Consider the following 26,344-nt stretch of genomic DNA (forward strand, 5'->3'; position numbering starts at 1 on the left):
GGACTTCCTTTCTATCAGGTTCTGTAAACAGACGAATAAACAGAGAATGACAACGTTTTTCACTTAGCAACATGCAACAAAAGAAAGGATCGAAAAGGATTGAAATGATTATTAAAATGGTAAACGAATTCAAACTCACCATCGTCCATTTTGCACACCCAAACCCAATGCAGATCTGTGCATGCACGTGGATTTACCACTGGACAAAAAAACTGGAAAATCAGGACTGGGCCAGCGGGCCTCTGGGCTGCTGGGCCCTCGAACCGCCAGGCTGTTGCAGGCCGAGGGCCATGGGCCTTCGGGCCGCTGGGCTGTGGGCCTGCTTTTAGCAAAACCCTTAGGAATTTGAGTCTTTTAGTTTGAAATTAATGTATGAAGTCATAAGAGATGAGGGATTTGTGCTTAATTTGCAAATTAAATTACCACCAAAAGATTACAAAATTACCACTGTGTAATGGCTTGAGCACAAGGTTTCTTGGTAATGATAATTCTTTATTTAGAGTGACAAACTCTGTTTTAATAGCTAAAAGGCTACTTCGCAGGAAGCGCACTATTAATAATGGTAATAGGACTGAGTGGAGTCCAATTCAGTCTGTAATCATAGGAGTGATTAACAAAATCAGACGACTGTGAAGTGGGAGTCCGATTTGTTAATCACAAGTATGATTACAGACTGAATTGGACGACATTATGTCCTGTTACCAATTATCAAAACTATGACAAAATTCGAGAAACGAACAAACCATCGATTGAGCGCTGAACGATTTGAAAACATTATGAATGCTGAAAAACACAGCAGTTTACTCAACAAAGTGCACCACGACAGCATGTGCAAAATGACGCGTACTGTCCAATTAATGCTCAAATAAGGCTGCTGATAGCCAATCACATTCAAGTATTTTGTTATAGTTTTGATTAATATAACATAAATACATATTAATTAATAAACAAGTAAACAAAGAGAAAATACAAACTAGTTAACATGTAACTAGTGTATCAATAGTTTAGGGTGAAATAAACGCTAATGTTGGCAAGCAACCATTGTATGAACTGTCATTTACCTCTGCCACCTTCCTCCAATGTGATCTTCCATATTGACTCTTCCATGTTGTGGGCTTCTTTCACCCTAGCATTTTTTGTTTTTTGCAAAGCAGTGAATTCACCTGCAATGGTAGGTTTAATCCCCACACTCACTTATCGAGAGCTGATGTCATTTTTCAGCCCACTATTTGCCACACCAATTTTCTTGAAATAACCATTAACAAGTCTGAAACAGACCCCTTCCGCAAGACAGCCAACCTCACCATGGCTAAGTCAGACTCAAGCATAGGCACCATCACTGCCCTTCAGGACTACCTTCTTCAAACAGACAGATGGAGTACCTCTCAGCCACTCTTCCAATTCACTGATGGGCACAGTCTTACCTGTGCACCTCTTACCAACAACTTGCATGCTGTCCTATGTGTCTGTGGTTTGGAGTGTACACTTGGCTTTCCACAGCTTCAGAATTCATGCAGACACAACGGCAGGAGCAGCAGGCTTTCCGGATTAATTGATTAAAGTCCTTGGAAGGTGGAAATCTGATGCTTATCAGACATATATCAAGATCCCAAAAGAAACTATCTTTCAAGTCCCAAAGAACTTGGCATCTTGCCTTCCTGATTTGTCCTTGAAACACTTAAAACTGCTATCTACATTGCGAACACAACAATGTCTCTTTGTACTTAATACTTCATTCTTAGGTGAATACTTTGTATCTGCATAGTCCTAGGTCGTACGGGAGGGCACTCAGGTCCCCCTTACTGCCTCTCTACAGCTGCCTGGTCTCATTGTCACCCTTGGGGTGAAGGAATGTCCATGCCTAATCCTTGCACCTCCTGTGGAGATTCGGTTTGAGGGATCTGCATTAACTCAGTTTATGGGCTCCACACATGGTACTTTGTTGCCATACTTGACATCATGTGCGGGAAATTGCTGCCTGTGGCACCCCTTCAGCCCTGTGCTGAAGCCCCACCAGGGGGGAGACATTTGTTACTCTGGACTGGGTTAACTTGGCCCCAGGACATTATTCCAGCAACAATGTCCGCCTTGCAGTATAGGCATGGGGCACCCCCCTCAGCACGGCGCCATGTGCCGAGGCCCCTCATCTGGTCAGTGGGTTTTATCTGAACCTTGCCAGTAGATTCCCTGCCCAAGATTGCCCACCAAATGGTCTTGTGGTCATTGCGTGCCACAACATTGACTGTAAGTAGTTTGTTGTAATAGACCTTTTTACCCATACAGCAGCCATTTAGCATTCCATTGTTTACAGTGTTATCCTGAGATCAGGAGTTAAAATCAAGTCGTTTCCAATGGATTTGTTTTCCTTATGATGTGTGGTTCCAAAAATATCTAGTGAAACCTATATTAGGCAGACACCCTTGGGACCCTCACTAGTGTCTGCTAATACAGGGTATCTGCTCTAAGCAGGTTCTAATATATTGTGCAATAATAGTTAATTATTAACCCTTTTGTAACTCAGTTTAAAACTGTGTAAGATCAAAGACTGCTCCAGTTAGTCAATTCATCAATCTGGAATAATCTACTTAGCTTTAAAACGAAATCGCTGAACAATGTTAAAGGAGTCTAAGCTGAGCTTTCACAAGTAAAAAGTCCTTGAAGACTGTCTGCTTATTGCAGGTTTTGTGCAACAAAATGGCTTAAAATTGGTGTCCACATCCACTTAACAGAGGTGTCCCCTGAATGCAGGTTTAGTTTACAGTAAATGTAGGAAGAAAATTTTGGGACTCAAGCTGGTGTCTACTTAATGGAGGGTGTGCGCTTAGTATGGGGTCCACTTAACACAGGTTTCACTGTATACCCACCCTGAAGTGAAATTCCCAGAAGGGTGGGGCAATTAGTTTATAAATTTGTATGTAATGTAGTGTACCAGTAAGTAGTTTGTTGTAACAGACCTTTTTACTGATATGGCAGCCATTTTGTCTTCCATTGTTTCAAAAAGCTATTATGGGATGCTTAAGGGGCATACTAGTATGTATTTGCCCGCTAAGCACCCTTAATAGCTATTTGGAACAATGAAATTCAAAATGGTCACCATATCGGTAGACAGGTCTATTAATGTATTTGCAAGTACTGTCTTGTAAGCAGTTCATTGAGAGTTTTTTTACAAGTAGTGTATTTTCAGTAGTAGTTTATTGTATATCACATATTGTACGCAAGGTATGGAAATGTATCATTAGCGAAATGTTGCAAAAAAAATATTATAAAACAATATCAAAACATAACAGTTCAGCCAATAAGATTGCAGCATTTGCATTATTATGAGTAGCATTCTACTAAGTTTACTTGGTATATAATACTGCATTGATTGCCTGTGCCCTCAACTAGTAAGACGCAATTAGGCCAGAGAGTAGTTCAAATCTGATGAGACACTTTCACTTGTGTGTGACACACTGTAAACTGCCACTTATAAGCCCTGGGCTTCAACAGCTTTGTAAGGGTTTTTAGATGGGTTTATAATCAAAGTGGCTTATATCTGAAGGGGCTTCTAACTGGAATAAAAAACTGTTTTTAAATGTGTTATAGCTGCACATGTTGATCAAAATAGGTTTTTCATTCACTGGTTATTAAGCTTTAAAACATCATAATAAAAGGAATTCTAGAAAACTAGACGGGGGCTTGTAACCGGATGTCTTTTTTCGGTTTACAAGTAGATGGACCTATAAAGGGGGTGGCTTATAAGTAGCAGTTTATGGAAGACAGAAAAGTGAACCATGCTAAAGTACTTTCATTAATTTTTATTATATCTACACTGCCATAAATACTAATGCACATGATAATTTCTAAGAAATTAGATTTAGTTTCATGCTTACTTAAGCGCCTCCAGTTTGGCTGGTAAAATCTTTTGCACATCCTTTGATAATTTTTTATTTAGTATCCCAGAGAGTGATTGTACGCTGTCTGACATTAGATTCCCACAACTTGTACATCCAAAATGTTTGCCCTCATTTCTTATGATTCCTATTAAGTATAAAGTAGCTGATGTAACCTAAGTAAGATGCCTAACAACTTAAATTGGTCTACAAATATGTTAAAAAAGTTTAATTTTGAGTCACAAAATGTGCGCAGCTAATAAAAGGGTTTACAAGCTCTCCTTTGTATAGCATTATTACTAAATTTGTGCAACAAAAAAAAATGTACCAGTGTACCTGACGTTATGCTGCCAATTTACAATACTTATTGACATGTAACTGATGTATCTCTCAGTCTCTACGAATGTGATGGTCTAATAAGGTGTAGCTTTTGAATTCACTTATATTCTGATCACTTGTGCCAAGGACCTTTGCAAAATATGAGATGATGACTTGTCTAAATGATCTGGTGATGATTTCACCCAGACTTTGGCATAAGTACCACCTACATGGCCTTTGGCAAGTCGGCCTGGGTTGAGACATAAGCAGCCAAGAGTGTCCTGCAGTAATCACAAATCAAACACAAATAGTAAGACCGTTTTTCCAGCAAACAGTTTCCTGCTACATCCTGCCAAAAAATCTAAAAACGGAAAACAAAAATTTTCACGAAAGCCCAAAATCAATGGAACATGTTCTTTCAAGGCACCAACAGTTGACACTATTCATTATATGTCTATTATTATTGATAGATCTTTCGGTAAACACTATTTATAATGCATTAATTTTTCGTTGAATATTTGGTTGCCACTGTTAACCACCTCCATCTTCCCAAAGACTTTCCAATTTGCTTTATTTTTAATGCACACTGCACATTCTGATTACACAGAGCCTTGAACAGGTACACACAAAATCACACTCACGCATCTACACCCATCTCAAAAAAGGACTTTGACCATGAGAACACATTTTTTTACACACTGTTAGATATCGAGCAAAAAATATTTCCTTTAGAAACACAACTTGAAGCATGTATGGTTGCAGCAACATATCTGAGACAATCTATGACACAATCCTAATCACTAGAAAGGTAGTTTGTCTTCCTCTGACAAAAGCTCTTACTAATGCACCAGCTAGTTAGTACACTCATATACCACCAAGATCAGAATTGACTTATATATCATAAATGGTCACTATGTTGGTGAAAGTGTCAACTGACAAATACCCCAACTGTCTGGTGATAATTTCATTTCATTTTTCTATATCAAAAGATAAAAGAGAATGTCTAACACTGTACTAGTGGTTAGTGATTTCTAATGCATTATAGAGAAAAAACATACCTTGGCAAAATATCGAAGATCTGATGGCAGGATCAAGATGTCAGGATTGTAAGGGAGCATTGCATACTTTTCAAACTGCTCATAATCTATGTTGACATCTTCAGCTGGTGGATGCAGTGGGTAATAGCTGTAGAGCAGAGTTCAGTTGTTAAAATATTCTCATGGTGAAACTTATTGTAATTCAAGTCTCTTAACACTGCTATAGTTGCAGCGAAAAAGTTAGATTGATGGCCCAAGAGGTAGAGTGAAAGAATTCATACAGAATATTAAATAAATACCTATGCTGGTGAAGAATATGTTTCAGAAGGCGACCAAATCTGTCAGATGATCCTGGTGGACTGAAACATCAAAGTTTTTCGCAAATAAACTCATATCTTTTAAGCGTCTAGTTCAGAAATGTTTCAAGTAGTTCTACATAAAAATATATGCCCATGGCTGATTACAGAAAATAAATTTTTGTGACTTTAGTTACTGCATTGTAATCATCAAAACACCAGTGTAATTAGAACAAAAATGCATTGCTACAAAATAAATTTCTCCCTTCAGTGGCATTCATTTTAAATCATCTATGAAAAGTAGGGGGTCTCACCAAACTGTCTCTTCACTTGCCAAGTGTAACAATACATCCATTGAAGAAAGACCAACAGACACATTGTTGACTACAAGGGTACAAGGATCTGACACAAAATGGATTCGCTGTAAGGAATAAAAAGAACGGTTATAGTGTACATACCAGGATTTTTGTATGTAACTGTTGCAAATAGTTCAGTTGAATTATTGAAAAAATCTCACATAATTGGAAACAAATTGAAACTGTTTCTGATTAACTGGATGAGCATGTAGCGATAACCAAAAGCCCCAAAAAGAGAACAGTCAACTTATTCAAATCTGGAGTACTTACAATGTACTAGATAACATTGAGTTAATGTTATTTATTAATCTATACATCCTGCCTTGCTAGTGAGGGAACCTAAGCTTTCAAGCCCAACAGGTTTTAATTACCAGTAGGTTTCCTCACCATTTGTTTATTTTTTCTTTGTAATTAAATTGTTAATTTAGTTATGTACATGGCAAAAGTAAAATAAATAAATAAATAAATAAAATAGTTGTACATAAGTTGGGTTGGAAAGGGCTTATTTCTGGATGGCCATATGGCTGAACTATGTTTTCATTACCAGATGGGCTTATAATCACTCAAACTTATAAGTGGCATTTTATGATATTCTAAGGAATAAGCAAGACATAACTTTACCTCAGCTACATTGAATTCTGCTGTGTTAACTTTGGTGCTGAATGGTGGCTGGGGATAGACAAAGTCATGGTGGACATCTCGATGAGATGGCACAAAAACAACTGTAGTGGCTAGTCTGACAAGGAAAAACAATTACAAAGTACTCCAACAAGTTCATTATCATGTTTCACCTTATCTGGTCTATTTAAGATAACTGATACACATCAAAATCAACAGATCATTACATAATCATTTAATTATGTCAAATAATACAAGAGAAAATCATTAACACGGTTCTTGCATGAATTCTAACTGTGCTATATACCTAACCCGTACAGGACAAAAGCTGATTAACCATCTAAAATGAATGCTTAATTGTACATTAATTCATGCTATTAACGTACTGTGAACTGCGGCTTATAAGCCCTGGGGTTAAACAACTTATGTAAGGGATTTTGGATGGGCTTATAGACGGAGGGGCTTATCCATGAAGCAGAATATAGGCCATTATAAGTGAAATAAAAAGACATTTTGAAATGAACTACAGCAATGTTGATTGAAATATGTTTTCCATGTACTGGTTTATGATTATTAGCTTTAAAACATCATTATAAATCAAATTCATTTCATTTTAAACTAGAGGGGGCTTATATACAGGGGAGAATACATCTGGGGGGCCTTGTATCCGGCAGTTTACAGTATATAATTATATTTCTACACATCCTTACGACACAATAACTCATGTTGCATTATCATGCAACATCAAACATTAAGCGTCCACAACAAGAGAGAAAAAAAGACAAGTAAAGAGCTGGTGCAGTACTAGTTACATTAACTTTGCCTGCAGTCTACTATCTTAAATGGTTGCTACAACCCCTTTTTTCCTTTTTGTTTGCTTTTCCTTCAGTGTACCTCTCCATTTTCACACACACAAAAAATCTGAATGTGAATCATGTTGCTTACATACATACACAAACTTTCTCACACACCGCTGGGAGCCATGCCAAGCCGAACCACACAGCCTGACCTTTATTAACATAAGAACATAATAGTCTTACAATGACACAAAAAAGTGGCTAGAGAATAATTTCACCTCAACTTAACACATTCTACAAGTACTCCACAGGTGGGTGGGTGGGTGGAGCATGTCAGGCAATGGCAGATGGCAAAACAAACACTGAAACTTTACACAGGCCACGTGACCTGAAACCCCCCGGCACACCTGTTCCCAGACTCCCAGCCGTGTGTAAGAAAAACGTTTTCCGCTTCTTTTGTTCCTCAGCCAACGGAAAACCACACTTATTAATGTGTCTTAACATCTAGCCGATGGTGGAAAACCCCCTCTACTAACAGATGCAATCAGTAATCCACCATAATGTGGTTGTACTACCATGTTTTCATGAATGCACACATTCTTGCTCTCACTAATGAAATGTGGACAATCTTTTTTTGTCCAACTGGTATGACTATCTATTGACCCATTTGTACATCATCATTACATCACTGAGTAGCCTGTACACTAAAATAACACAAAATAATTAAAACAACATACTTTTCAGTAGCTTTAACTATCTGTTGTACTTGTCTGTCAAAGAGATCTTCAAAAGGTTCCTCTAGATCACCATTCTAAAATATCAAGGTTGAAACAATTTAGTACTCAATATAATTTAACACTCTCATTTTAGAATCTGTTAATAAATGGACTCTAAAACTAAACTGACTACCAGACCATCCTTGAGGGAGTTTAGCCCTTAGACCACTTGAGGCATCTGATTCATCACTTTCAGGCCTCAAGAAATTTTATTTGACCCTCAGTGGACAAACTGGGGATCAAGAGCATGCCTAAAGGAACATGACAGCATGTACTGGGCCAGAGGTCAAAGTGAAGTAAACAAAACAGAAGGTTAGCTTAGAGTTGAACTGTTGCTGGGGCTAGGGCGTGGTGTGCACACAGCCAAAGTGAGGACAAACTCATCTGCCTTACAATCAGCTCTATTCTACTTTATTATCAAAATCAATGTCTTCTTTGTTATCAAAATCCATGTCTTCATACATTCATAATGGCAGCTAAAACTACAATATCAAGGATATGGGCAAATCCACACCTAAATCCTACAGGACTAGACATAACTCAGAGCAGTATCCTAGGGTACAATTTACCACTAAAAGGAAATGGTTTACCTTCAAAAAAGAGAGCAACAACAACAACAACCCAAGAGAAGTGTAACTTTTTCTGAGCCCAAAACTGCAAAGTTTGTCTTTAGCTCATGCCCATGCAGGTGGAAAAGTAATTAGCTATTGCTCTCAAAGTGAAGGAGAAAGCTGTTTTCTATCTTCAAATGAAGTTTTGAGTCATCTGGATGAAAACTCCAGGGAAAAAATAAGCCAGAAATAGGCATGTGTACCACCAACTGGCTGTTGCCTCTTGTTTCGAAGGAGGGGGGAATCCCAGGAGCCAGGTTACATTGTAAAACACAGTCATATTTTTACTTACTATGATCTGATCATGCTTGGTATCGACAAAGGGTCCTAGCTAAAGAAACCAAAGTACATGCAAAGAAATTACGACAGACTCCACTCTATGTTCGAGCAATAAGTGCAAAAATTATTTACTAAAAATTTACTCATTGCGCAGTAACTTTTGGAATACTATTTAAAGCAACTCACTTTAGTTCATTTCTCTAAGTGACCCTGCGATTAGCATTCTTGAGAAAGTTAATGTCAAACCTCATAAAAATTCTCAAAGCATGTGTTACTGTGTTATTAACTAATGCAAAATGTCTGTTTTAATTGAAATATGGATAACTTCACGTTCAGTTTTCCCTCACTGGGTTAGCTTAAGAACTTAAGTCTCGATAAGTTCTTCTTAACTGTATTCAAAATATCACCATGCCATGAGGCTTTTTTGGTAACCAAATTTTTGCCATTATTGCTCAAATGTTCTGTAGAAATCATGTTAAAAAGTGAAACTAAAATTTAATTTTCTGTCCACATTCGAACCTCCCAAAAGCGACCACCCAAAATGTCAAGCCTTGCTGGTCTGTTATGGGGAGGTGGTTGATTACAAGAGTATAGACCATATTAGGTCAAATTTTGCCTCATTAGCATATCGTAACTGCAGAGACTTACCCCTTTTCATGTGAAAAGTCAATTTTGAGAAAAAATCTGGTACTTCACATTGAGAAATTTCAGTCTCTTGTACTACTAATGAATGCAATAATGTTACAACACCTTATTATCCAATTTCTGTTCTGTTATCTCTCAAGTGGTCCCTTACAGGAGGTTAAAAACAAAAGTAAATTTCAAACTTTTAGCTCTAAAAGTGATCATGGTTGCTTACAAGAGGTTGCAAATATAGTGATTTAATTGACTTGGAAAATTTTGGTATTTTGGAAAACTGGTTGCTGAGGACAGGTGGTCGCTTCCAAGAGGTGGTTTAAGTTTACTAAATTCTCCATCTGTTTTATCATTAGACTTACCAAAATAAGAAGGTCTGGTTTATCATTTTGTACTTTTTGCATGAGATCTGCAAGGGGTTCATAAAGTAGGCTGTCTGAAGTTGTAAATGGGCCAGCAGCTACTGACATTAAAAATGGCTCTGCAAGAAAAATGTTAAACATGTAAATTTTGATGTTAGACAAAAATATCTTGATCAGGGTTTTCAAATTGAAATAAAGTAGCAGGAAGAAATTGTAATGAAGGCATAAAACAGTGTTCCAATTGAAGAGCCGTAGGCATATCCACCATACATCAAATTTTAGGTTATGTTTTGCTTTTTTTCACTCAGATTTGCCAGGAAAAAGCTCAAAACAAGTTTCTGTCCTACAGCAAAGCAAAGAGGTTTGTCTTGCTTCAAGTTTTGAAAGCAGTAATTGTCTTCACTTTAAAATATGGCAAAATGTTAATTTCACGTCAATGGGTGACCTCAAAGATGCTTTTTTCACTTAAGAAAGAGTTAAACGTTGATTTTATGAGAATGCGTGACTGCCGCGATGCTCATTTCACTTAAAAACAGTTCAATGTTGATTTCATGTTAAAGGTCAAATGAACCAAAATTTAGACATTTTTTTTCATTTGAGTTCAATGTGTTCATTAAGTGTAAAATAAATATATTCTGAAGTTTCAAACGAATTGGACAAAGCATAGTGGAGATACTGGAATGTTATCCTTCATAATCGTAGCGCGGTCAGGAAAATTGTCAGACAACTGTTGGAAATAAAGCTTGTGATGTCACTGTTGGTGAGCTCAAGAAATGCAGGAAATTTGAAACTGTTTTGGTTTCATGTTCACAGTGAACTTCAGAGGAAAACCACTCAAAATCAAAAGTTAGTACTTTCAAGTTCCCCCAGGACCCAAGACTTAAAAGAGAATGGCTTCTTAAAATGAAAAGAGAATGCTTCATGCCCTCAAAGCATTTGCGCATTTGTGTAAAACACTTTACTGAAGACAGCTTCAAATAAAATCTTGTTGTAAGGAGTTTGTTGGGACCCTCTTTCAAGCTTCGTCAACTTGCAGTCAAGAAAGACACAATACCGATGATTTTTAACTTCACTATGGAATGTTGCAAGCCGGCAATTGGACAAAAAACAATGAAAAACAAGCAAATAATGCCCACCAAACAGCAGGTGAACTCCTCGGTCATTTCCCAAGCAAAATAAGGTTTGTATTTAGATCCAAAGCCTTCCCCACAAAAGACTCACTGATGCAGAAACGCAGCAATGTTCAAGACAACAATGACGTCACAATTCCATTCCTTCCTTCCAGATGACCTCACAAATGCTCTTTTTCAGTTAAATGTTGATTTCACAAGAACATGGCTCTTGTGATTGCTGCAGCCTTGTGGGGGAGGGTAAAGAAGGGGTTTTCCACCTCAGGCATGACAGTACCAGGTGTCCCCGTGGAAAATTCTGAAATTCTAGGTGTCATGAGGTGTATTCTGGTGCACTTTTAGAAGTTCACGCTATGGTTTTAAAAATTTCTCAGCACTCAAGTTACACATAAAGGGAAAAACCACAATGGTGTTAATCATCTAGAATTAAAATATATGAGATAAAATTACAATAAAATATGATAAAAATTTGCCTCAGCAAGTCTGGTATTTTATCTAACAAAAGCATGGACATTCATCATTGTTTTATTGTCACTCCCAAAACTAGAATCTTATAATCCCTAAAATTATTGTTACCTGTTTGTCTTTCTGATTTGTTGACATTAGAAAGAAAAGATAGCATGTCTTTTTTTGCCTCAGTTTAATTGTGGAAAATTTACAAGTTCTAAGAGTATGCAGGACATAGACAGGACATAGAGGAGCCCAAAGGTTCCTAACCATGAAATCCTGGATGCCAAGGACATGGACATAATAATATCCTCATAAGGATCAGATGACTATTACATTTGTGGAACAAAGTTGCGTATTAAAAAAGTACCCTGTGCAAAAGCCTGAAGTAGCTGGTGACTGGCGTTGGGTGCCAGCCCATTTTGAAAACCGTGTCTTTGACTAGTTATTATACCAATAAAAAATCTACATCAGCATCTTAAAAAATTATAGATCACCTTAAAAAGTTACGCTAAATTTCAAATTTGTCATCATATTCATTCTTCATAAACAATTTCTCTTCCTGTACAAAAGCAGGTCCAGCCCAGGGTAAGTTTCTGATAACCACATTCATGGTTCTCCTATGTGAAGCTGAAGTATTCAAGCAACAGTAGCAACTACAAAAAAAAAATGGCAGAGTAGACCATCCACAGACAGTCCAGTGTGGCCTGCTTGTGACATTTTGTGGTGAACTGTGATTACCTGATGTTATGTCCTCAGAACCATGCTCAACATTTTCCACTGGTGAGTGGAAAGGAAGCTGTACTCCCTGGGGAAAAACAAATTCTGGAATTAATTCCTGTACCGTCATATTTGTTATCAAAGTTAAGCTGGGGATGAAACAAAAAGAAAATGAGGTCAGGCAGAACTTCCTTACCTTAAAAATGCCAGTTCTGAGATTTAATAGAAACATGTTACAATGGTACAGTCATGCATATTTATATCATTGATAAACCAACTGCTGGATGTGCATTTGTAAGAAATGTAACCTGTATAGTATGGACAGCATTTGCTCTTAGTTATCATGATTATGAAAACATATGCAACAAGGTAAATGGTTTGAACCATCTCCAAATTCTAATTTGACCAGGATAGAGGACCCGCATGAAAACCAGCCGAGGCTGATGTGGCTTCCTCTCTAAATATTGTGACTTACCAATATATAAAGCTGGTACAGCAACTTATAATAAACACCTGTCAACAGTCATCAGTTGTCAACAACTACTGGCACCTTACAAGCCACTTCTTCATGACATAAACAAAGCCGACCGGTGGAACACAAACAGAACAATTTAATTTGACTAATGATGGACAGATTGAAACCTACATGTATTGGAACCAACCAATGACTGTTGACAAACTTCACATAAGTCTTACAGCCAACACCATCATAGTTAAACTGGCCGATCATTTCCATGGGATCAGGCTTATAACACTTTCAACTGGCAAACACTTTTCACTTGACTCTGACTTTCACTCAGGTTGCGGAAATATCAGTCACCAACAACAGTTCCTTTAAGAACTACATCACCCAGACAATAATACTATATGAACAACTCCAACCAAGCAAGCCCTTTGCAATTATAATATTTCCCATCTGAGTTGGTGAAAAGTTGGGTGGATCCTTCGAAAGTTGGACAGAGACTGGGAAGTCTAATACAGGATTACATGGAACTTTTGACTATAAGTAGTTGTTCTTGACTTATAAATGGCTTAATAGTGAATGCAGCTTCTTTTGAAATACACATCTTTGGGGGAGTTACTGAAAATTCCAGGGAAGAGAGTAAGTATCAGACTAAGCTAGAATTTTCAGATGTGAATGATGGCCAATGGGAGTTTCCTCTGAGTCACTACCACAATGCACAAAGTTTACTGACTTACTGTACAAAGTTTGTTCACAACCAATTTTTGACCAGTACTGTTCACTCCCTCAATAGCAACAACCTGAAATGGCAAATAATAATAAAAAATATTATAATTTTATTTAGTGGATTTAAATGATAAATGCAACCAATGCAACGACAATGATAATATTGCCTAAAAGCAAGAATTTCAAAAAAGATTCCCCTCATTTAGTACAAAATACTGTAAATGTGCATGTAATTTGACTTTCTTCCACATCTGCTCTGTGCAGTGCACACAAGGTTATTACACAATTCACATTGTAGGATAAAAGGCCACACTCTACTAAAACATCAAATTGAAAATGGAAATGACAGCTCGTTTGTTAATTTAACCTAATTTATAGTTTCACTGGTGAAGAACTACACTGTTGTGACAAATTCAGAAAGTATTAGCTGACTATTGTACGAGCAAAAGGCTAGAAAGACAAAAGACATGCATCATTCACGTGTAATTAAATCTTGAAACATGGTTATCAAATGTAAACCACTTCATTTTATGCATTTCTGCCCACAATGATTTTTAACAACTATCTAAAAAGGTACCAAATTTTGTCACTTCTTCATCACTTTTTCCCTAATGTTTCTGCAGTAACCATGTTTTTGGATTTAATTAGAGGTTTTGCTTTTATTTGTTAGAGGTGTGGATCAAAAATGAAGGATTTTGTTATGAAATATGACACCATCAAAAAATTGTCCCAAAAACTGCAAAGTCCTCAATCACATCTGAGTCAGTGGTATTTCGTCTGGTGCAGGTGATAAAATGCTACCAGAAACCATGATTACTGCTTTGTAATAATTTTTAGATTCCATTTAGAAGTTGGGAAGTTGTTTACCCTCTGGTTTTCATGTTCTGGTCACGTGACAAATGCTACAAATATATTCTTCTTTTAACATAAACATGGCAAAAAAGAATAGCCTTGGAAGTAACAATGATAAATAAAAGACTTATCCAACAAAACACATGATAGAAGTGATGAGCAGATTGTTGTTTCTGATGACTATTTTTTTTGTTTATTTATATTTGCTTTTTATTTCTATTTAGTTTACTAAATTTAATTTAATTTTCTTGATCCCTGATCCTCAATCCTGGTTTTCCAGGAGACCAACCTGGCCATTAGTGACAGCCTTGCACCTACTTTGCCAGTTCTCTGTTTCTGTCTAATCTCTTACAGTGCCTTAGTTTATCATTTTAACAAATAATTCTGTGAGATGTATTATACGAAGAGCACTTTTCAAGTAAAATAAAAAACATTACCTGACCAGGAAAGAGTGCAAACTGTCGTAATTCTGAAAGATCCAACTTGATTTGCTGTCCTGAGGAGAGCTCTTGTGAACCTTCCAATACAACTGACTGTGAATTTAATTTCCCATTTGAGTCACAGCAAATACGCCCAATAACAAACACCTCTTCCTTCAGTTAAAAAAGAGGGAGACATTCATTAATACATGAGACTTTTCAAAAATTACAAAAAAATAAATGCACAATACATAAGATATTTTACCAAGGCTTTGTAACAGCACAAAGTCAGGTATCACTTTGATAAACCACACGATGTTTTTGAAGTTCATATTTTAATGAAGACAATACATGTTGTGGATGAGACATCATCTGCCCTCAGTTGCACAGTGAGAAATAAAATAAAAATATGCAATAAATAGTACTATAACAAAGTGAGATATTAACAAGATTAATTAAGGATGAAGGCGTGGACCAAAAAAAGGTGACTATTTAAGCTAAGAAAGGAGACTAGTTAGTATGAAAGGGACAAATTAAGATGTTTGACCTGGGAATTTAAAGATGGCTGCCCCCAAATGATGTGCGTGGCTTCCTTGATTTTCAATTGGAAGCTTGTGGAAGCAGAGTCGAGAATTTTAAAACAATTTTCTGAACTAAGGGAGTGGCAATTTTCAGAACTTCTCAGGTGTTTAAAGATGTGGGAATGGTTGTCAGAGGAAAGATGTTTGAGGATGCGAGTGGCGAAGTGTCTCTTGGTTTCACCAACATAACAGGCACTACAGCCTGCACATGAAAACTTATAAATGACTCGTGATTGTAAGGAAATCTGTAGGGATAGGATCCTTGACCCCGAACCAACTCCTGATGCCTCCAAACATGTATTGTCTTCAGAAAAACGCCATTACCGGTCAGCGGTATATGGCCAGTCATGTGACGCATCACCATTCCTGGTCTGCCATCTTCTATTAAGTTGCGGTTGTGCTATCCGCCCCGGAGTAAAGCCGTTCTACTAAAGTGATTCGTGTCGTTTCTCCCGGTATACCCTTCTCGCTGGCGTGGTGGCGTGGTCCCTCTCGATACACTTTACTCACTCTACGATGCACATGGTCTTCCAAATATGGAAGGTCCCACATATGGCTATGTCATGCATCATGCAACAACATTACAATAACTTTGCCCCTTTTCTGGCTGAAGGAGTTACTTGGCTGAAAAAGATGAAAGCCCAGCCACTAAGAAGATTCGAAGACGACAGTGAAGACATCACAGCTCCAAAACGTCTAACTGCTCAGCAGAAGGTTAGCTTTGTAGAGCTTATGCTTGGCCAAATAGTAACTACTGTCCAATTATTTCAAGGAGCACTTTAGTTCAAAACTCGACCTCTCTAAAGTTTATTCGGCAAACGATCAGACAGCACTTTGGCTTCCAAGTTACAGGGGCTCACTTTATTGATTTTTCTGATATGCAACTCGAGGCAGGTGAGCGCCCTGAAAATCTATACCAGCGGCTTATGGCCTTTGTTGAGGACTCACTCCTTCGAACCAGTGGCATAAGTCATCACGGTGAGTCACTGCAAGAAGACGAAGAGCTCTCCTCAACATTGGAAAACCTTGTTGTACTCACATGGTTGAAGCTTATCCACCCGAGTTTGCCTAGGCTTGTCAAGCAAAGATAGATCGTTTTCATGTGACGTCATCACTTTCTAAAATCCAAAACTAAAGAGCCACCAAAGTTTTTATCCTCATCAGGCACAAGAGGCGGTATATTTATATCTGTTTACAATTTTACAGCTCAATAGCGTGCTTCGTTTGGAATCCAGAGCATTTTGAATTTCAGGGTTATGGAGGTGCGTGACACAAGGCTATGATCGAGTTTGTCGAAAAATATATACTTATCCCATGATTTTGAGCCTTTTTAGAAGTTAGAGCATTAGGAAAAGTGCTTATGTAAATGCTTGTTTGATCAGTACTGATAATCAGTCGCCTAGATAGCCAAAGTAAGTTCCAGATGTTTACATTATTTTACGGCCGCCATATTGGTGTACAACGGAGGTACACCAACATGGCGTTTTCATACTGGGGTCTGTAAATATCTGCGAAACATTTCGACGAATATCTGAAGTTTGGGGAAACGCACAGGTCTAAAACTTGGAGAAGAGGCTTATTTAGTTATCTTCTATAACATCATAATTTCATAGCTTTTTCCATTGGATGGTTTTTGATTTATTTTTTTATTGCGTGACAGTGAAAACGATCTATATGGTACTGAACTGAGGTTCCGAACACTTGCTTCTATCAAACCAGAAATATCACAGGCCCTTACTTCCCTACTGGAAGAGATTCGAGCCTCCGACGATGTAAAGATTCTCCGTACGGCGGTCGGTAATGAATACCATTGCACTCCACCGAGTAGCAAAGGCCCGGTCAAGCCAGGCCCCAGAAGGCCTCGGCTAAGCAAGGTTTGTCTCCTCCATAAGGAAGCCGGCCACTCAGATATAAGGCATTTCCTCAGCGAGTGCACATACCTACCCAACAGTGACAGACGTTACATGGTCAAGGCTTGCCAGATTGTTGGCATCCTAGAAGCAGAGGCAGAACCAGACGACACCTTTGATGGAACCCCTACTGCTTATGATGGAGGCGAAAGTGATTATTCCAACCCAGGTGCCGTAGTATACCGAGTCCAGACCCGCCAGTCCCCATATTTTGATGTCTTCTTCCATCACCATGTTGTGCAAGTTACTGTAGACAGTGGAGCTACAGGAAATATGATCAGGCACGCCACTGTAAGAAAGCTTGAGTCTCCGATAGTGAGTAGCGCTCAGTCAGTTCACCAAGTAGACGGCTCTTCCAAACTTCACGTCATCGGTGAAACCCGGATCACCTTCACCCGCGACAACAAGGAATTTAAGTTCCAGGACCTGGTGGTTGAAAATTTGGATGTCGACATCCTCGCTGGCACTCCATTCATGGAAACGAATGACGTGGCCGTACACCCAGCTAAGCATGAAGTGATCCTTGGAGATGGCACAGTCTTCACTTACGGATCATCCCCCTCCTCTGGTTGCAACGCTTCCGCCCATCGCGCATTTGTGCTCCGTGCTCCGCCGTCCAAGGAAACTATTTGGCCCAGCGATTTCATCTAAATGCAACTACCCGAAGAGGCCCAACCTGATTCAGAGTATGCTATCAAGCCACGCACCGATTCTCCCAGCTTTTGGAAACTCCAGCAGACCCAGATATGGCCCCAGCCGAGCATCGTTTCAAGTGTCGCTCAAAAGATACGCATTCCAAACCTCACAAACGAGCCTCGCATGCTCAGGCACAATGAACATTTCTGCCAAGCCACACCCGTCTTCGAACCCAGCGACGGCTCCATTGAAGTACCACAGCCTAGTGTAGCTTCGCCTCCCCCTTTGCCAGGCAGCCACTTATCAGCCGTGAAGATTGATCCCGACTGTTAAAGGAGTACGACTCAGTATTTGACCCTAAAATCATGGGTTACAACGGCGCAGCTGGCCCATTCAAGGCGAAAGTAAACATTGGTCCCATCAAGCCCCCACAGCGCAAGGGGCGCCTCCCTCAGTACGCACGTGGCAAGCTCGTAGAGCTGCAAGATAAGTTTGACCAGCTTGAGGAGCTCGGTGTCTTCCAGCGTCCTGAGGAGATTGATATCACAGTAGAATACCTAAATCCATCATTCCTTGTTAAGAAGACCAATGGTGGATCCCATCTTGTCACGGCCTTCACAGATGTTGGCCACTACAGTAAGCCTCAGCCGTCCTTGCTCCCTGACGTGGACTCTACTCTCCGACAAATCGCACAATGGAAGCACATTATCATCTCAGATTTGACCACTACATTTTACCAAATACCCCTTGCATGCGAGTCTATGAAATACTGTGGTGTTGCTCCTTTTAAAGGAGTAAGAGTCTATACGCGCAGTGTGATGGGAATGCCCGGCTCAGAAACCACTTTAGGAGAGATCATGTGTTGCGTCCTGGGTGATCTACTGCAGGAGGGAATCGTCACCAAGATTGCAGACGACCTCTACTGCAGAGGCGATAGCCCTCAAGAGCTATTCCAAAACTGGAAGAGAGTACTCCAGGCACTTTACAGGTGTGATCTGCGACTATCGGCATCAAAAACAATCATCAACCCAAAGACCACTACCGTACTTGGCTGGATCTGGAGTTCCGATACTCTCTGTGCTAGTCAACATCGCGTCAATACTCTAGCCTCTTGTCCCACGCCAGATACAGTTGGTCAGATGAGATCCTTCGTAGGTGCCTACAAGGTCTTATCTTGTGTGCTTCCTGAATGCTCCTCACTTCTCGCCCCACTAGATAACGTCACCGCTGGACGTCAGTCCCAAGAAACCATCCCCTGGACTGATGAGCTCCGGAGCTCCTTTGCAAGCGCCCAACAGGCACTCTCAACCAATCGCACCATTACCCTCCCCAGACCAACAGACCAGCTCTGGATTGTGACTGACGGAGCCGTCCGCAAACCAGGTATAGGTGCCACCCTTCATGTCACCCGTGAAGGGAAACTGCACCTCTCTTGCTTCTTTAGCGCCAAGCTGTGTGGTTCACAGACAACATGGTTACCATGTGAGGTGGAAACATTATCCATTGCAGCTGCAACCAAGCACTTTAGTCCGTTCATCATTCAGTCATCCCTAAATGCTTGCATCTTGAAGACAGTAAACCCTGTGTCCAGGCCTATGAGAAGCTATGTCATGGTGAGTTTTCGACAAGCCCTCACATCTCCACATCCTTGTCTGTTGTGAGCAGGTATCAAGCATCAGTCAGGCATGTATCGGGCTCAGCATATTTTACCGTCTGACTTTGCTAGTCGTAATGTTCCCTCTTGTGAAGATGAGAGATGTCAGATCTGCTCCGTCATTAGTCGTACGCAAGAATCCGTAGTCCGCTCCACGTCTGTTCAAGATGTACTAGCAGGCAGTGTGCGCCTACCTTTCACAAGCCGGCTTGGTTGGCAGTACAAGCTGAGTGTGCTGACCTCCGACGCACACATGCACACCTTGTTCAAGGCACAAGACCTTCCTGGCAGACCACCAATGTCAAGGACGTCAGGAGGTATTTGAACGTTGCTACCGTTGCTAGCGATGGACTTCTGGTCGTTAAACGCAATGAGCCTTTTGAGCCAGTCCGCGAATGCATAATCATTCCACGCCAGGTGTTAGATGGCCTGTTAACTGCTCTCCACATACAATTGAGTCACCCCACCTCCCACCTCCCACCAGCTCAAGAATGTCGTGAAGCGTTACTTGGATGCCCTAGATATGGACAAGGCTGTTGACCGAGTCACCAGTGGCTGTCATTCTTGTGCCGCGTTACGCCAAACCCCTACAGTTCAGCAGGAGCAAACAACTTCCGCACCTCTCGAGGCAGTGGGCCAAGCATTCGCGGCAGATGCGATCAAGTGCAACTGACAGCTCATCTTAGTCCTCCGAGAGACAGTGACATCGTTTACCGTAGCTGCACTTGTCGACAATGAATGTCACGTGACCCTACGTGATGCCCTTATACAGCTTTGCCTCCCTTTGCGTCCAATGGATGGCCCTCCAGCAATGAAACGCACCGATCCTGCCCTGGGTTCAAGGCGTTAGTTGACGATCCGCTTCTTCATCAGCACAGTATTACAATAGAGATTGGCCAGGCAAAAAATCCTAACAAAAATCCTGTAGCCGAAAGGGCAGTACAAGAGCTAGAGGCTGAGCTCCTTCGTCAAGACCTGTTGGGTGGAGCAGTAACCACACTCGCCTTGTCTGTAGCAACTGCTGTCTTAAATTCTCGAATCCGCTCTCGTGGACATTCTTCACGTAAAATGTGGACTCAGAGGGACCAATTTACTAACGCCCAGATCGCTTTCAGTGACAACTCCCTCAGTAGCACTCAACACCTCATGCTACTCAAGAACCACCTGAATAGCAAACAGTCCAAAGCTCCACTGGCACAAAAGCACCCAGATCCGCCCATTGTAGTTGGTGACCTCGTGTACCTCTACTCAGATCGAAACAAGTCTCGCGGCCATGACTGATACCTAGTAACATCAGAGGACTCCCTGTTCTGCAACATCAGAAAGTACATTGGATCTCAACTCCGCAGCTCTCCCTATCGCGTAAGGCTCTCTGAATGCGTCAAGGTTCCAACCAAGATGTCTGCACCTCTACCTCATCGCACACCACACTCTGATAGCCACGATGATGATGATACCGAGGAAGTGGCCAGACCACCGGCACCTCCTGATATCCCAGAGGACATATCAACACCCCCACCTTACAGCAACAACCAGTCCTTGCCCAGACCCCGACTGAGATCGTGACCGATTGCCCTGACCTACCGGTTCCTGATGAGGATGATGAAGCACAGTCTCCTCCAACAGAATCCACCTCGCTACGGATGTCTGCCAGCGAAGGTAGTCTCGCCCTCGACGCCCCCCTGAGTGCTTCAAGGACTATGTTAAGGACTTTTGATCTATAACACTCTGCAGCGTATTATGAATGACCAGTAGTTAGCCCATTTGTTACCGACCTTACATATGTTATCTTGACTTCTTGGAGCTTTTTCATTGATTAGTATAGTTATAGTTGAAAGACGATCCTATATTAGAGACTGTTTACCTGTTACGTAGAGGACTTCCCCCAGTTTAATAGCTATTCAGCTTACACCCTTTGTTCCAGTTCTTAAGAAATGTCAGAGAACAAGAGAAAGAAAGGTCGCGCCATTACTGGTCAGTGGTATATGGCCAGTCATGTGATGCATCACCATTCCTGGTCCGCCATCTTGTATTAAGTTGCAGTCGTGCTATCCGCCCCGGAATAAAGCCATTCTACTCAAGTGATTCGTGTTGTTTCTCCCAGTATACCCTTCTCGCTGGTGAAAAATGAACTTCAAAAACATCATCTGATTCATCAAAGCGATATGACATTTTGTTATAAAATCAGTGATTTGCATGTTCAGTCACGTGTAAAGAAAAAATTAGAATTAATTATTGTTGGTAACTGCAAAATGGCCTCGACTACTCGTGGCCGGAAAAACAGGTCTGTCACTAGTTTTAGACGGAAAAATTTATCATGTAACAGCATTCGAAGCCAAGCCATCAACAGTCGTCAGCATAAACATCAAGACAGCCATCAAAGGAATCTGACACTCAGGAACACAAATTTTAAGTTTTGAAAGCATTTGTTGCTTCGATTTAGAATGTTGTAAATAGTAATTTACCTCATAATTATTTCAATTTCAGTTGACTATGATGTAACCACGGACGCAACGAGCTGTGTAAACTCTAGTTCAAATAAATCTGACAACGTTTGATCCCTGGTGGGCTTATCTTCAAAATAAGTAGCACCTTCAACCATATAAGCGAATCAATCAGATTAAATTGTTAAAAATATATTATTTATAAATATATTTTCCAGGGAAACATTACTCAGTGGTTAGGACACTTGAGTTGTTTGACAGGTAAACCTTCAATCAACTCTCACACCATTGGTTTGCCCAATACCAGTTCTCCATTTGTCTCCCACTAGTTCTCATTGAAACCATCAGAAACTCTTCTCCACACAGTACTCTTCATTTTATATCCTGGTAACAAACTTGATAAGACTGACAAACTTTTCAGGAATTCTGTGGTACAAATGTACTTCATTTGCCTCCAAAGAGTTTGGTGGTCCACACTGTCAAAAGGCTTTGTCAAAATCCAAAACATTTATATACCGTGAGCTCCTCCATTTCCACTGATTTGTTTTCTGGTCAGCACAGGATCGCTCTTTCCTGACCCCTTCTTGCTTATGAATTAATTTGACTTTGATTGCCTCTCTTAATCCCTCTAGAACCACTCTATTCAGGGCTTTGCCAGCACAGAGTTCTTGTATTCATGTAGACTTTCTAAACGTCCTTTCCAATAATATTTCAATTCTATTGTTAGTTTTGCCGTTGGAAATACAGAGAGACTGAGTGAGGGTTTCTCGTCCCTCGCTTTGCTCAAGGAATGACTAGGCAACGGTTGACTTGTAGCAAGTCTAGTTTTCATGTAGATCATGCCATGCTCTTTTTGGCAATCAATGTTCCATTGTTTTGGGAACCACCTCTTTAGCCCAAATCCTTTATAAAAGATAATGAAGCATTTCAACTGAGGTTACAACCCCAGCACTTAGAAGGTTCTAGTGAAATATTAAAAGGACATGTGTCTTTCCTTTCTCTAAGTCATTTAAAATGTCTTAAAGACTTCCACTCTAGAGGGATTATCTAGGTTAAATTGAAGCTTGTCTGTCTCTTTATTCCATGTTTCCACGGTTGATAGTGGTGATAATTGGTTGAGTAGGTCACTAGTCTAATAAGTTGTTCTCCTAGGGCATGTTAACACAGTTTCATCCTTTCCCTAGATTGGATGTGTCACGATGAGAATAACTTTGCCTATTGTTGACTTGAGTTTGTAATAGTTGACTTCATTTTGTGCTAGTTTCATGTCAAGTTTAGCTTTTTTGCATGTAGATGTATCACATATCTAGAATTACTAAAAATTATTGTCACATGACAATGAGGCAACTGCAGACCTTATCATTTTTCTAGTTTTTAGGTTGCCATTTTGGATGCAAGATTTTGGTTTGATGGAAATACAGTCTTCAAGGTCGTTTTAGGTAACAGCATGCACTGACTGCTGGTACCTCCCAGCAAACTTCCTGGTCTTGCAGTACAACTCTCTTGAGCTGTGTGTTGCTCCTTACTCTAACTATGATGCCATCCCATCAATTAGCTTATCGCTCCTGATGCTTTACCTGGCCTTTTGATGAGCCTCTGTACAGCTTTTTGGAGTAGCCATAATGCTGCTCATAGTTCTTGCTATGTTGTTATTGATTAGTTCTTTCTTCTTCCTTCTGTCAACAATTCCTTTTAAAGTGTCCACTGTCATTCATTCTTTATGGGTTCTTTCTTGCCAGCTAATGGCCTCCCTTCAAATGTCTTTCCAAGGTACTTTTAACTAGTGTTCTGGCAGGTTATTTTCTCCAGTGTCCTGGAGTGCCTTGTATCTTTTCGATAGCTTTGAATCAGAATACCTTAGCAAACAGAAGGTCTTTTGGGTCACCAGTCCTTCAGATGTCAAGTGGCACATAGGGCATCAACAAGCTTTCTCTGTTCCTGTCTGTCCTTTATTTATTTATGGTTGAGAGCTTGAATTTCTGCCTGTGCAGTCCTCCTCCAGGTGGATTTAGGATGGCCTCTTTTCCTTGTACCTGCTAGTATAAATCTGAGAGCGACTTTGGAGATGTTAATAGAGTCTATGGAGCACATGAATGATCCAAGGCCATGTTTTTGTTATAACAACGATCCCCATGTCACCCTGCTCTGTCAGTTTCAAGAGCTCATTATGGAAAATTTTTTTCTTGGCAGAAGGTCTTTCCATAAGTATGGGATATTTGTATTTAATTCTGGGACTCATTTATACCTCTGTAGATAACTCAAACCACTACTATATTGAAAATATACAGAACCAAAAAGATTATTTTCTGGTCGTTCTTTTCATTAACCAAACAGATCACACAAATCAAATGCTGCAAACATCTTTGGTTGACTACTGACACATTACATTCAAGACAAATACTTTTGTATTGTTATTATAATTTGTAAATAAATATCAATGTGAGCTTACAAACAATAGATTGAAGCGGCATATTTCAAGAAAAGTAGGCTTACCTGAGTTGGTATGCATAAACTAGAAAACTCCTCAACTCCTAAGCTTGCTTGCAATTTCTCTGCCATATTATCAATGAGCTCACTGAGTACTGGGAAAAAAAAACATAGTCACTAGACTTAACACAAGATAATATGGTACTGAGTACCATACAAGGTTTCAAATACTATCATTATTAGTGTCATTATTAATGATGGGATCAAATGCAACTAGAATGAGACTAACTGGGCACGAGGAGACATGAACATGAGATGTAGAGTTACGCAATGCGATCACAGTCAATAATTAATCTAAACCACATTATGTAAACAAAGACACTGAGACAGCAAGCATCCGAATTTTCATGCAGTCAGTTAAGTGTATCTTAATTGGGCTCATGCACCCACTTTCTTGGGAAGAACTTACTCAAATGAAGACTTGGCAAATGTGTGCATGTGTACATGTAGGTATAAAATTGCGTGATCAACAGTAGCATTAAATAAATGTATTTTGTGACTACAAATAAGAAGCATCCTTGAAGATGGCTGGAAAGGGACAATGAATTGCACTAAGAAAGTGTCTCAAAATGTAGCAAATGGCAATAGAGCATGTTAAAAATTTTAATATTTTCTTGGGCAAGATTTCCCCTTCCCTCTTATGGGCAATAGGCTTCCTGTTCATAATTATACACAAGCAGAACTACTCTTTGGGCTCCCTCACTTCTGACTATGATCCTACAGGCCTAGTAAGTTAGTGCTTGACATATATTTCTTGATTTTGCAGTTAAAATAACAAACCATAAATTTGTCAAAGCATAATACAGCACGCAAAGAAAGTCCTGTCTGATAGCCTGTGGCCAGTAGATTTTTCAGTCAGGCTAATAGATCGCTTGCTTGATGCACAGGTGAAGTTTCTTGGAAAATGTTTTGAGGAAATTCAAATAAAATTTACAGAAGTACTGTAAGGGGGGGGGGGGGGGTGGGGTTAGTGAGAATGAGTTTATGAGCGGTGTATGATAGTTAGAGCTTGCCCAAAGGTCAAACTTGAAAATTTGTTTTCTTTGAAGCCCGATAATAACTTACCAGTTGCTTTATCACCCTGTTTTTGAAACATGTATTTGTAGCTGTTTAACAGAGCATCTTTCTGGGTTGCATACTGCACTGTCAAATGCATTGCTGGTATATGCTGTTGAATGATATGTTGTGGATCACTTCCACTAGGGTTAAAAGAAAATACTATTTCCCCAGAGTTGTTCCGTGAACTATACTTAATAGAAGGAGTGGCACTGTGGAAATAATAACAAACATTTCAAAAGTTGAAATACATAAGAACCTCTCCATAATGCCCCCTAAGCAACAAAGAGAGGTAGAGGTGCAATATTACACCTGTGTTTTATGGTGGGTGCAACATTAAATTCTGCATCTATAAAAAATACTTACTGTACCGTACAAATACATAATACCATCAAAATATATCAATGAAACAGAAACCAAACAAAAACAGAGACTGAAGGTGTGAGGTCCAAATCACCTTCCATGACCTTTTACACTCAAATCAAAGGCCTTTTGCCTTGGCTGCCTCATGTCACTTGTTTAATGCAAAGAAATCCACTAAGGCTAGATCAAATAGACTAGATACATTCTTAATAATAATAATAATAATAATAATAATAATAATAATAACAATAACAATAACAATAACAATAACAATAACAATAACAATAACAATGACAATGACAATGACAATGACAATGACAATGCTAATGGTAATGGTAATGGTAATGGTAATGGTAATAATAATAATAATGATGATGATGATGATGATGATGATGATGATGATGATGATGATGATGATGATAACAACTGTTCCAGTGATCATTGGAGCTTTTGGCCTTGTCAAGAAGGGAACAGAAAACTACATCAGCAAGATCCCAG

At 39.6% G+C, this 26,344-nt stretch overlaps 1 protein-coding gene across 1 annotated transcript in view; it reads right to left on the reverse strand.

The window, feature by feature from the left end:
• Nucleotides 1-3,782: 3,782 nt before the first annotated feature.
• The window catches only part of LOC110060149 (DNA polymerase alpha subunit B-like), a 31,059-nt gene continuing 8,497 nt past the window's right edge, over nt 3,783-26,344 (reverse strand). Inside the window, exons 6-18 of the mRNA XM_020766938.2 lie at nt 25,493-25,695; nt 24,434-24,522; nt 14,734-14,889; nt 13,456-13,518; nt 12,277-12,343; nt 9,959-10,077; nt 8,974-9,012; nt 8,032-8,105; nt 6,501-6,615; nt 5,838-5,944; nt 5,527-5,586; nt 5,249-5,375; nt 3,783-4,471 (exon numbers count right to left, since the gene is read on the reverse strand). Of these exons, the coding sequence (XP_020622597.2) occupies nt 4,313-4,471; nt 5,249-5,375; nt 5,527-5,586; nt 5,838-5,944; nt 6,501-6,615; nt 8,032-8,105; nt 8,974-9,012; nt 9,959-10,077; nt 12,277-12,343; nt 13,456-13,518; nt 14,734-14,889; nt 24,434-24,522; nt 25,493-25,695 (1,378 nt within the window). The 3' untranslated portion in view covers nt 3,783-4,312. The remainder of the gene's footprint in view (nt 4,472-5,248; nt 5,376-5,526; nt 5,587-5,837; nt 5,945-6,500; nt 6,616-8,031; nt 8,106-8,973; nt 9,013-9,958; nt 10,078-12,276; nt 12,344-13,455; nt 13,519-14,733; nt 14,890-24,433; nt 24,523-25,492; nt 25,696-26,344) is intronic.

The sequence above is a fragment of the Orbicella faveolata genome, unplaced genomic scaffold (genome assembly GCF_042242905.1).
Source record: "Orbicella faveolata isolate gen_17 unplaced genomic scaffold, um_ofav_v1 contig_24, whole genome shotgun sequence".
Classification (NCBI taxonomy): domain Eukaryota; kingdom Metazoa; phylum Cnidaria; class Anthozoa; order Scleractinia; family Merulinidae; genus Orbicella; species Orbicella faveolata.